At 35.0% G+C, this 12,454-nt stretch overlaps 1 protein-coding gene across 1 annotated transcript in view; it reads right to left on the bottom strand.

Moving 5' to 3' along the window:
- Positions 1-297: 297 nt before the first annotated feature.
- Positions 298-12,454, bottom strand: part of LOC118200938 (very long chain fatty acid elongase 7-like) — a 79,014-nt gene continuing 66,857 nt past the window's right edge. The window contains exons 7-8 of the mRNA XM_035372931.2: positions 8,389-8,525; positions 298-554 (exon numbers count right to left, since the gene is read on the bottom strand). Coding sequence (XP_035228822.1) covers positions 387-554; positions 8,389-8,525 — 305 coding nt within the window. The 3' untranslated portion in view covers positions 298-386. The remainder of the gene's footprint in view (positions 555-8,388; positions 8,526-12,454) is intronic.

Below are 12,454 nucleotides of genomic sequence, written 5' to 3'. Positions count from 1 at the left end.
TGTTATTGCTATAAACCTTCTTTTGTGATAGTTAGAAGTGGGACGGATTTCAGATTATTTTATTGTTTTATTATTTAATACTCTAACTACAATTAAGAGATTTAAAGAATTCATTTTGAATTAAGGCCACTCAATTAACAGTTTTAAAATCCCCTATAATGACATGAATAAAACCTTACTTATATAAGGCTGATGGAATGCTTGCATAAATATATATATTCCGCATGTTTAAGTGATACGCATTTTATAATAAGTTATCACGTAGCGTGTATTTGTAGATAAAAATTACACAGTATATTATACAATAAAATAAAATAAGTTTTATTTCTTTTAAATTATGTTATAGAACAAAACAAAATAAATTTTATATTATTTTACTGTTCATGTCATTTTTCTTTATTCTCATCTGTTAAAAATGTTCGACGGTAGTAATTAACAAACAGGAAAAAGAAGAAAACATTCAAAAAAACGCAAATAGCGAAGGTGATCTTGGATGTGATACAACCGATGGCAGACATAAACAGGAGGTAGAGGGTCATAAATAGAAACTGGAGCTGCAAAAGAAAAAAATAATGATAATAATAATGAACTGTAATCTGAAAATAACAGATAACAAACTAATATCGAGAAAAATTTGCCATTAAAATTTTTAAACTGTACTAAATACTTAAAATATTTTAAAATAGAATGTCATAAAACATTCATATGCTGATCCTAAGTAATGCTTGAAAGCATCTTAAAATAAATAGTTACAATTAGCGTACTAATTTAAGAATTAATATTTCAGAAATTCAAGACATAAAAAATGAAATCGAATTCGAAAAGAATTATGTAATAAGCAGCTATTCCAAATTTTGGGTGAGGGAGGGGGTTTCTACGATATTATTTCATCATAAAGTATGACTATGTAAAAGCTTATGCACTTACATTGTCCGATGTAGAAACAAAAATGCAATACCTTGAAGAATCGGCCGTATGAATATGCAAATTTCGGCGAATCCATAGTCATAGGATTACGTAAGATGCAAGTTGGTCATGTGATTATAGGCGATATTATAAAAGGGAGGGAAATGTCGACGAACCAACAATCGCTGTTCTCTACAACTTTGGGAATGCAGAATTTCATGAAGTTCAGCGTACGAGAAGTCACGTGTAAATGAAGACAATGTCTAGACGAAGACACAGTAGGCAATTCTGGCAAACGGACTGTTTTACGAGGATTCAAACTGTAGGCTTACCTACAGATGGTTGGTCTTACCGTCCTATCACTGTTGAAATGTGCGTAGACTTATCTACTGTGCATAGTATTGGTCTAGACTCTAGATGCTTCAATGAATAATCTATAAATAGACGCGTAAGACCAGGTCCATCTAAGCGTGCTACAGAACGCACAGATCGACACATACGAAGAGAAGCGATGGCAGTCGACTACTATGAGCATTTTGCGCAATGTACATAGAACTTTGAATGCTCCAATTTCTATAAGAACAGTTTTCCGACATTTGGCTGAAAGCTCCTTCACACAAGCTACCCTTTGAGAAGACAGTCATTCATGTCAAACTGTCAACGCGAAAGACTGCGATGGTATCGTCAGCATATTTTTTGAACATCTGAATAGCACCATGTGGTATTCAGCGACGAGTCATCGTTATATTTGTCTGATGATTGTCACCGGTTAATAGTCTGGAGGCATAGGAGAAATAGAGCCAAATCGACTAATATTGCTGAACGAAACTCCGCTCGTAAACTTGGCATAATGATTTTGAATGCCATAAGTCATGATAGCAGGTCCCCCGTCTTTTGCATCAGAGGCACATTGACGACGTGAGAATATACTGATGAGGTGCTGCAGCCGTTTGTGCTACATTACTTTCAGCGGCTGCAAAATGGTATTTTCCAGCAAGACACCGCATACGACATTCGTTAGCCGACGAAAGCCTTGCAGTATGTTACATTGCTTTCTTGGCCTGAGATGTCCCCTTATCTTTCATTGAGCGATCATATTTGGGGTGTGATCGGTCGTCATTTGTCTGCTTTGCTCCAGCCGTTATCGAAGGACGAACTTTGGAGGAGGTTTCAAAGCATATAGGCTTCTAATCCTCAGGAAACTATCTGAACACTAATTGAACTGTATCTAGTAGGGTTGCGGCTTGCATCGCCGCGAGTAGTAATGATATATCTTACGGTTTATCTGTATATTTCAATGCTTGTTTGCATAGGCGTGCTCTGTCAGTGTACCAATTAACATCACATTCTACGCATTATGTCATGATATTGTATTTGCTATGTTGGGCAGTGTATTTAAAAATGAAAAGATTTTGACTACCTATAAACAGCCTATTAAACCAGGAACATCAAAAAGGCAGGAAACCATCAACTTGGATGCCCTGATAAAAACGCAGTTGCCCAAAAGAGGATTTCTGCGGCTATAAGTATATATTTATTGTTTACCTTGTTACATTAATAGTACGAGTATATGATCAATAATGTGTAAAGCAGTGACTCGCAATCTGCTTGACTCGCAGAATCCACTTTAGAGGCCTACCTTGTATCTTACAACGTAATAGTGTTTAAGAATAATGTTATAGAGGAAAGGAGGAGTTTTATAGTAAGGTAATGTAAAGTAAACCGTTAGGTAGACAGTTACGCAGTCCCTGAAAAATGAAATGAAATTTTAAGCTTTGAAATTTACCATAATATTTTAATTTATTCTCAACTACCACCAATACAAATGTTATTTTTAAAACTTGTCCTTACGTAAAAGCTCTTCCTAAGTTCAATAAATCAAATTATTTGCGTTACAAAAGCTAGCTTATTTGTGAGAGCAAAAACAAATAGTGCATGCAATAAACCCAATTTCTTATATGAAACAGCCCACCAGCGGCCGAGCGGTAAAGTCGCTGAACACTGGTAGTTCGGTCCGAGGTTCGAATCCCGCGAACGGGCTGGCTGGATGGGCGTTTTCGTGGTTTTCCCCATGTGTAACGTGTATACGAGGCAGTTTCCGTTAGAAAGTCCTCCACGAAAGGCATCCCTCCCCTTAGGCAGATAGCCCTAGTGTGCTTTGCCATAATCAAATACACCAACACCTTATATGAAACATTACATCTGATTCAATTCAAACATATGTTCATTCAATACTTATTATTTGAAGTTTTTATTATTCATTATCGAAGACAATGCGATTTAATTTTACTAATAGCAGTAGACTTAAATTCAGACATAACGCATATACGTTTAATGAGACACAACGCATATACGTTTATCCCACGCATTCTGTTGGGGGAGGGTTGTTTTAAAAGAATTATACGGGAATTAAATGCTCGGTCATTTCTTGCAGAGAATGCATATACGTTTAATGAGACAAAACGCATATACGTTTATCCCACGCATTATGTTGGGGGGCTTGTTTTAATAAAATTTTACGATAATTAAATGCTCGAGTCAGTTCTTGCAGACAACGCATATACGTTTAATGAGACACTTGTAGTTGCATTTTTGAATTAATAAATCAATAAATATGTGTAACTTTTTTCTACCGGAAATACTATATCGCAATGATTCGAGATTAGAACATATGAGTAAAACAAAACCCAACGCTTTATTAATGCCTACATACTAAGAACACAACTAAACATCAAACAGAGGTCAACTGCAGAGAAAACTTGAGGAGAAGTCACAATGTTAATGGCATAAAATTAACTGTGAAACACACAGCCAATTTCCTTGAAACGTAGCCCCATAGAAATAAAAGCTAGCTAGTCCAAATTCTCGAAGGGCAATAGGCAAGAAAACTCCAATGCGCCATTTTAAGAAATAACTCAGATACTGCAAGAAATGACTCTAGCGTTTAATTCCCGTAAAATACTATTAACCCTTTCCGGCACGCTACCTTTAAAGTCGGAGTTTTGATTTAAAAAAAAAAAAAAAAAAAAAAAAAAAGGTAGGCAGACTAATTAGGCCTAGAGGAGTACGCAAGTAAAATTTTGGGAAGATAGCACTTATCGTTTTAATTCTGTGGGTGTGCCCAGGTGGGCACACTGATTGAATAGAGCTTCGAAAAGAGTGCTGAAACGAGCATTGTTGTCAATGAACTGACCGATGAGATGTGGAGAAACAAAGAATACAGACTCTCAGTTGTTCTAGTTTATCGGAGAGCCCGGTCTGGGCACACCTAGGGTTCGCCGTTTGATTTTAGGCAAGGTTTCAAGGTAAAATTTAAAACTAATATAGAATAAGGAGATTAACATACAGCCAAAAAATAACGTAGAAGTTTCTTTTCAAATAATTCCTTTTATACTCTAAAAAATCTGGAAGATTTCTTTGAAAAATGAGGGTCTTAAACTAAGCATGGGTAAAATAAATGGACTGGTTTGCGTTGAGCTGCCAACTACTATAAATAAAGAAGGTTCAGAGTAACCTATAAGTCCTTTTCCATTCAATTTTTCTGTGCGTACGGAATATAATTTTTAGGTGTCTCCAGACCGGACACAAAGAGTTAAAACATGTCCTCCCCACAACAGAATGCGTGGGATAAAGCGGCTTCTTACTCAGCCTTGTCATCTAGTGAGAAACAGATCTTGCTTGCAATAATTTTGGAATTAATGGTTACAGAATGGCCAAACGTTGTCTGCAAGATGGGGCAAAATTCAACTTGCCAAATTTCTGTTCAGATATTACTTCTGGTTTTCTTATTTTCATTCCACTTTTGTGATTCGTATTCTTCAATTTCATTGAATTTTTTAATCATGTTAATTTTCTGAAGCTGCCATGAAATTTCTGGGAAATGCATTCGGAGCAGTTAGGGGTCAGTGAAGCATAGGTTGGGAACAACTAGTATAAGGCATTCAACTGTAGGCAAGGATAAAACATAAATAATTAATCGCACTGTCATTTTAAATACATTATTCTAAGAATTCATAGCAGCAGTGCAATGATATTAGTGTAATTGCAAGTGTATCTTCTCATTGTAGTGTAATGTAGCAAGTTAATAGTATATGTAACTGCAAGTATTATCTATACAACATAAAGTATACCTGAACTGCAGATAATTAGATAGTTTTTAAATAAATGCTTAGTATACCATGTTCCGATTAGCTAATCTTTGGAGGAAACTGCCTCTGATGCGAGTCTAGACGTTATTGTTTATTTTTTTAACTGGATCACTTGCGCACGAAGCCTGCAATAAATATTTGAGTCAAAGGCAATAACTTTTATTTTTTCAGGCCGCCAAATCAGCTTACTAAAACATTAAAAATCTCTTTAAAATTTTCAAAACGTTTCTCTTGCAATTCCAAATAACTCTACAACTGCACAGTTGAACTCTGATGAACTCGTATTTAAACAGGAAGCTTGACTTTGCCTTACGAATAGCTCGGATGATATTGTAATCTAAGGAGTCAGGCTCCGTGGCCTAACTCCTTAGATTACAGTATCATCGCCTTTCGCTTTGGAAGAATGTTAATTAATATGCTTGTTTCGGATGGCGTGAAAGTTACTTTATTAAGCGTATCAGTGGACAAGCAATAGGTCGGATCTGACTGAAGATCCAGTTTATCCTGCTCTTACCCTGGAAATTCTGCTTCCACGATGGTAGTAAGGGTTGCTTCCATCGAACTGGAAGTGGATTGTGTTGGGTGCACGTATTCATTACGGTGAGGTGGTTCGATTACCTTATTAGAAGCGACTTTATGTAAAATTCCACACATTCGCCTGCGCTGTGTGCTGAAGTCTTTCGACTACCAGTTTGAGTGATGTAGCCTTTTGGGAGTTCTTAGAGAGACTATCTTACTGCACAAGTCCTGTAAGCTTGGAATAAGCTTAGCTGTAAAAGAATACAGCTCGGCACTTTTCTAATTCGCATTCCGTTCGCGCAATTACCTCTCTCACTTGGTTGGTGAATTTTGAAAGACTGTCTCTCATCTGCTTATATCACTTTGTTAAGAACTTGTCATGGAGACGGCCGATACTATAGGTAATATACTTATGGTTTGAGACAGACGGAGCATTTTGCACTGTCCATTTGCAAATTGTTGATGACATTGAAGAGGTTGAGATGGTAAAGTTTTCTCATGAATAGTCTGACAAGTTTTGAGACTGTTTGGGACATTATGAAGGATTGCAACGAAGTCTTCGACGCCACGTTCTCTTATAACCGTAGTAGAGTATTTTCACGTATCGTCATGGGCGTTATAATCTCCAGCCACCAGGTGTTGTGCCTAAAGATACTTTCTGAGTAATCCTTGCTAGTTGTCTAGAGCTTCCATAATATCAGCTGTTTGGCGGAATGTAAACGTTGGTTATATAGGTACTGAGGTCTATAGCTTCTACAGCTATAGTGACAGTGTAATTAGAGAGGAATACTATGTTGGCAACCCATTTTTGAAGGCAGCATGTCGTTGCGACTCTTGGGTTCTCCTTGCCATCGGACTGCCTGACTGTCTATGTTAATGGCAGTTCTGCTACCTTGTTTAGGCGATAGTAAGATTCCTGCGCCAAGATGAAGTCCATTTCACTTTCGGTGGCGTATTGTACGAGCTGGGCCATTGCGCTCTCGCCCTCTGAAGATTGATTTGCAGAACTCGAATTTCATCTTGTTGAACTATTTGAGCATTGATATCACCGTCCGCGTTCTGCTCCATGCCAGAATTCCTGTTCACTGGGGGACTTCGGCTGATGCCTTTAGCCCGCTGGCTAATACTTGGTATTGCTGCGAAATCGTCTGCCAATGCGTTGGTACTCTAACATCTGGGGTGGTAGGCTGCATGTCTAAAGTCGTGATTTGCACCATGCTTGTACTTTGCAGTTCCGCAGTTGATGCAGGCTGGTCATCGGGCTCTGCAGATCCTCACATGGTGATTTCTCGGCCAGAATGCACAGAATTGTGCCTCACGGTAGCAGGTATCCTGCATGTGGCCCAGCTGCTGGCACTGGTAGTACTTCTTGATTACCAAGTAATCCCAAATCGTGCGGGTGTAGCAACCTATATGGATCTTCTGAATTCTAAGTGCTGTTGCGAAGCTTGTTGGATCGCGTTCGAAGATCCATATTTTTTTTAACTAAATCCACTTCAAGTAATGATCTGTTCGAGAATTTTGGACTTGCGCTGATATTCGAAAAGATTAGTGCAGTCCCGAACACATCTGCCCTTATCTGCTTGAGTCAGCTCATGCGGCACCCAGCGATTGAACTTGTACGTCAAGTTTATGCAATGCAATACGCGACTAATGGCGATGGCACTAAAGTCTAACTCCTGCAGGCTCTCGAGTAATTGCACACCGATATTCCTCCACAGTTTCGCGCGGGCGAGTCTCATCAACATCAGCAGGCCGGGCAAAGTAATCTTCTTGAATAGCATAATCCTCGTTTTTGAACTATCGGTGCCAAACCTTCACAGTGTCATATGATACAGCAATACTACCTAAAGATCTATACATGATTTGGTGACATTCTGTAGCTGACTTTTTTCAGCAGAACTGGAAGTAAATGATGGTTATTATCTGGTAGTGTGATAGCTCCGTTTCAGACAACTTGTACTTAATGATAACGATATTTTTTTACAAATTTCGGAACGCAGTGTTCTAAAGCAAGTCTCTTTCTTTCAAATACCAAAAAGCGTTTGACAGAATATGATTAAACACGACAATTCGAACTGTTTGCGCAGACGTTATTTGCGTTAGCGGAACACTTTCTTTAAACCCCAATAATACTGGCAATACAAAATGGAAGAAACATTAAAATAACTTATAAAGTTGAGCACGAAAGCGATGGCGGCAGTCGCCTAAACATAGATGTTCAGGATAAAGTCACAAAGAAATTTCTTTCTTCTGTAATACGTTACTTGGATGTTTTAATATATCTCGCTCATTTACTTATCAAAATAATTTATTTACATTAATAGAGAAATTTAATTTAAATTCGCTCTTAAACAGCATTCCATTCCTTTATACCAAAATCCAACTACCGCCATTTAATCTCTTTACCTCACTTCTTTTCATGGCAAACTGCCTTATTGGCACTTTGTTGTGCGAATTTTATCGGTATAATATGAAATTTCGATATTAAATAACATTTGATATTAAATAGTAGTTTGTACTAAATAGTTAGTTGCTTCTCGAGAAAAAAGTACTTTGGAATTCTAAAATGAGATACGTGTCGAATTATATATAACTGTTTAAAAAAAGAAATTCTAATTAAAATTAACGTAACTTATAACAAATGTTTTTTTCAACAAGATTGTATATAAAAAATTGCAGTTCCTTAAATGCAGCATAATATTACACATATACAAATCGCATATTTAGAAATAATCCTATTTTAAAGGTTTTAAATAAATCTGTAATTTTACAGATTTTAAATAAATCTTTGTATAAAGTACCCGGTACTTACAATTTGCAAAGACGTCAAATATTTTTTCCACCAAAGATATTTCTGGTAGTATGGTCCCAAAGAAGCTATGGCATAATAAGTGTACATGACGACATGGACAAATCCATTAATGCCTATAAATACTGAAAGGTATGCACCTGAAATAAATGTCTGATACTTAAGAAACGAAACATTGTTAAAATACATAATGTAATTATTATTACAAAAAAAAACATTCTGTTCTAATGTAAATACAAGCATAACTGAAATTTCTGTAGTCAGTATGATATTAGCTGAAAATTATCAAAAGTAACTCGAATAAATTAAAGAGATTAATTTTTCCCGAGAGAGATTATTGACTCATTTTAGAACTTTAGTGTTTCCATTCGTCATATCAGCATTATGTATTTCTCTGAAAGCTTTAGCTGCTCAAGATTTTCGCTTCAGAAACCAATCCATGGGGTTAAAAACATAAATGTACTTTATTTTTAATTTGCTATCTCTTTTATCATAGCTGTTTGTCTAGCATAAGTTTGTACATGCTGTGTAAATACAATCAACTCGACTATAACTGCTATTTCGGTAAATCTGGAAAAGAGGAATAATCGTAATTGACAGCTCATAATTGTTAAAGTATCGTTTTCATTCACTATTTTACTTCTTTATCGTATGCTGTATTATGTAGTAGCTGGAAGGTAACACATAATGCAAAAATTGTAAATCTCAAATCATGCATCAAATTATATACCTCTAATACAAATCAAGCTTAATTTCAATATGACATAATACTTTTTGATAAAAATGACGTAAATGTTTTTTTTTTCTGAAAAATGCAGAGTTTAATTAAAATATAATCTGACATTTTTCATGTCTCTAGGGATAATTAAAACACATTTTTCTCAATTCTTCTCCATCTCACATAAACTGAAAATATTTGGTTTCTCCTTGAGTCATTCTTCAATCTTCTTCTTCATTCAAGTCTGTAACAATCAAGTCGGTCAATCTCCGAAAAGTAAATAAAATCCATTTCATCATCTTGTACATTATAATAAACTGCAGACATGCCAACTCTACCGTTTAAGCAGAAGACTCGGTTTTCTACGGCACATCCGCCAACTCGATTTATAGCACGTTTCTGTTAACTATCTCTTATTCTGAAAACATATCTCTATTTATATCCGTCGGCTTAGTATTGCGTTCTTCTCACCCAACCTGAAAGATGTTGGCTTTTTTTAATACTAATCTTATTAAAAAATGAAGGATTTGTATGTTCATTCGTCGCAACAATCACCAGATTTTGAACATACGCGTAGTTCCGCCCCCTAAAATGTGCACCTTGAAAGCCTTAATTTTAAATTTCGAATTTTTCTTTTGCTCAAGTAAAATATGAACTTTTGAAGTTCAGGGGTATGCAGTTCAGGGGTATTCAGGGGTATCATGGTTTTAATATGAAATTATAGTCTAACACAAGTTTAGCAGATAAGCAAGTTTTAGGCTCTTCCCAACACTTACGTCACTTACTTGTAAAGAAATGGGAAAACGAAACGACAAAGGCGGTAGATGCTTTTGAGCAGACTAGGTAAGCTAGAAGTATAGCCATGAGACAGCGTATTGCTGACGAAACGTGGAACATGTTTTTTTTTTTTTTTAATTTCTCTTTCAAACTTAATTTGATTGCTATTGATTAATAAGAAGAAAAAACTAATTAAGAAGTTTAAAAGCAATATATATTTTACATTTTTAATCTGTATCTGAATGATTGAACTAAAAATACATTTAGTTCAAATATCTAATAATTTTTATGAATATTTGCAGTTACCTTTTTTGATTTTAAGAGATTATTTTAGCATTGTGTGGCATTTTAATTCATACAGAATCTTACTTATTTTAAACTTGTTATGGATTTTTGCAATTTTTAAAGTCATATCCTACTTTCAAGGGCTGTATTGTAATCTGATGACTTTAAATACAAGACTAAAGTGTTCAAATTATAATACGACACTTTAATAATTTAGATTCTTTGTTGCTAGACGGATCCGTACTTTAACTTGGACGCAAAGGCTTCGAAGTTCATTATGTTTAGTTCGTCCAGTCTGTCTGATATATTATAATATTAGTATTGAGCTCCTTCCGTATCTTTTTTTATATCCTCTGAGCACTATTCGCCAGGTTTCGTTGCATAGATGGATAGAAGAAAGGAAATTTTACTGCAGAAATAATATATATGAGTATTGCTACAGTATAAGTTCTGTGCCTCCTATTATCGAATTCTGCAAGTAAAAGGTAAGGGAAAAAACAATCGATATTTAAACTAACGTCAGTATATATAAACTTATATATGCTGAAACAGAGTGTCAAAAGTAATATAAAAGGAAGTTGAGAAGATCTGACCGAAAGAAATAAACTCATCCGAATTACATTTTCTGTATTTAATAAGATCTAAGAAATAAAATCCTTTAAAACAGTTTTCTTCATAAAACTCCTTTTTACAGCATTATTAGGAGTAGTTGTCATACTAAAGAAATTGTACTGTCAGCTGTAGTACTCACTGCAGTTTAGTATGTAATTTCTATTTCATCTAATGTTTAAAATCGTTAAATTGAAAAGTTGATTAAATTAGTGAGATCAAAACAGCAATAATTTTGCTTTATTACTAAAATTTATTTATTTAATTTTTATGAAATTACACTAGCTGTAACGATTATATATCTATATCTCAGAGAATTGAAACTAAAAAAAAATTTTTGGACAGTTTATTTAATTAATTAAAAATTTTGTAACGCAACGTTTCAATTGTCTGTTTCGGCGAAACGCGTAATAGAGTTAGCTTGGATCGATGTTCACTCAGAAATTTCCCTCGAAAAGCCAGAGTGGACCTCGAATTGAGCTAATTTACCATTTTCCGCTTTTTAATTTTTAATGTATTTTTAACTTGTTCCATCAATTGTTTTTTTACTGTGTTTTATTTTTTGCCTTTAACTTGTTCCGTCGATTAGTATTTTACTGTGTTTTATAATTTACATTTTATTTCGCATGTGGCCTAATATATCACCTCATTCAATTTAATTAGTTTTTTAAAACTGTGTTAAAATTTCCGAAAATATTTAACATATAGTTTTTTATTCGAACTTGTAAAAACTACTGAATATGCATATGTTGGATTTTTCTTGGAGCCACAGCTTTCGGTCACTTTTTGGCGAGCTAACTACAATTTCTCTTCTCATTTTCTTAATTTTGCAGCACATTGCGCAAAAAAATTTTGACCAAAATTGGTCTTTCTGTATTGTTCTTACAACTTTGCTTATAATAATATCTATACATATATATATATATATATATATATTATATATATATATATAATGTTTTCTTATTAATTAAGCATTTATAAATTACAAATTCCAACCTTATTAATTACGAATTCAAAGTTTTGATCTCCGTACACCTTTACCGCCCACCAGCGGTCGAGAGGTGAATTTGCTGAACACTAGTAGTTTGGTCTAGTGTTCGAATCCCGCGAACTCGTTTGGCTGCATGGACGTTTTCGTGGATTTCGCCCTATGCAAAGTGTATACGAACCAGCTTCTTTAAAAAGCTCTCGACGAAGGTATCCCTTCCCTTACGCAGATAGCCCTCGAGTTCTTTGCCGTACACCTTTATTATCTAAATTTTCTTTTAGATTTCCTGGTACATAATCTAATCATTTATAAATTCTCTCTCTCTCTCTCTCTCTCTATATATATATATATATGTATATAATTTTTTAGTCTGGATGGGCAAGCAAGCGCCTAGTTTTTTTCAAAAAGAAAAGGTTCGTCAACCGACTGCTGTGCGTGTAGTGTACGTGTGAAAATGTCATGATCCAGTTTGGCCTTGATGTCCTTTATGTTAATAACGTTCGTAAAAATTTAATTTTTATCCCCTTCTTGCCTTCTCTTATCTGTAAAATCTATTATCTTTCAAGTGATTTTCCTTCTTTCGATAACTGAAATTTGCCCCTTAAAATCTCTGATCGATATATGAATTGCTGCCTAATTTACATCAACCTTTGACATTGTTTCCTCCTATTTGTTATTCAGAAAAGTGGTCC

This window comes from Stegodyphus dumicola, chromosome 5 (assembly GCF_044657685.1).
Source record: "Stegodyphus dumicola isolate Sdum_Otavi_A_Nest chromosome 5, ASM4465768v1".
Classification (NCBI taxonomy): Eukaryota; Metazoa; Arthropoda; class Arachnida; order Araneae; family Eresidae; genus Stegodyphus; species Stegodyphus dumicola.
The sequence above is the reverse complement of the archived record's forward strand: the minus strand, read 5'-3'. Positions and strand labels throughout refer to the sequence as shown.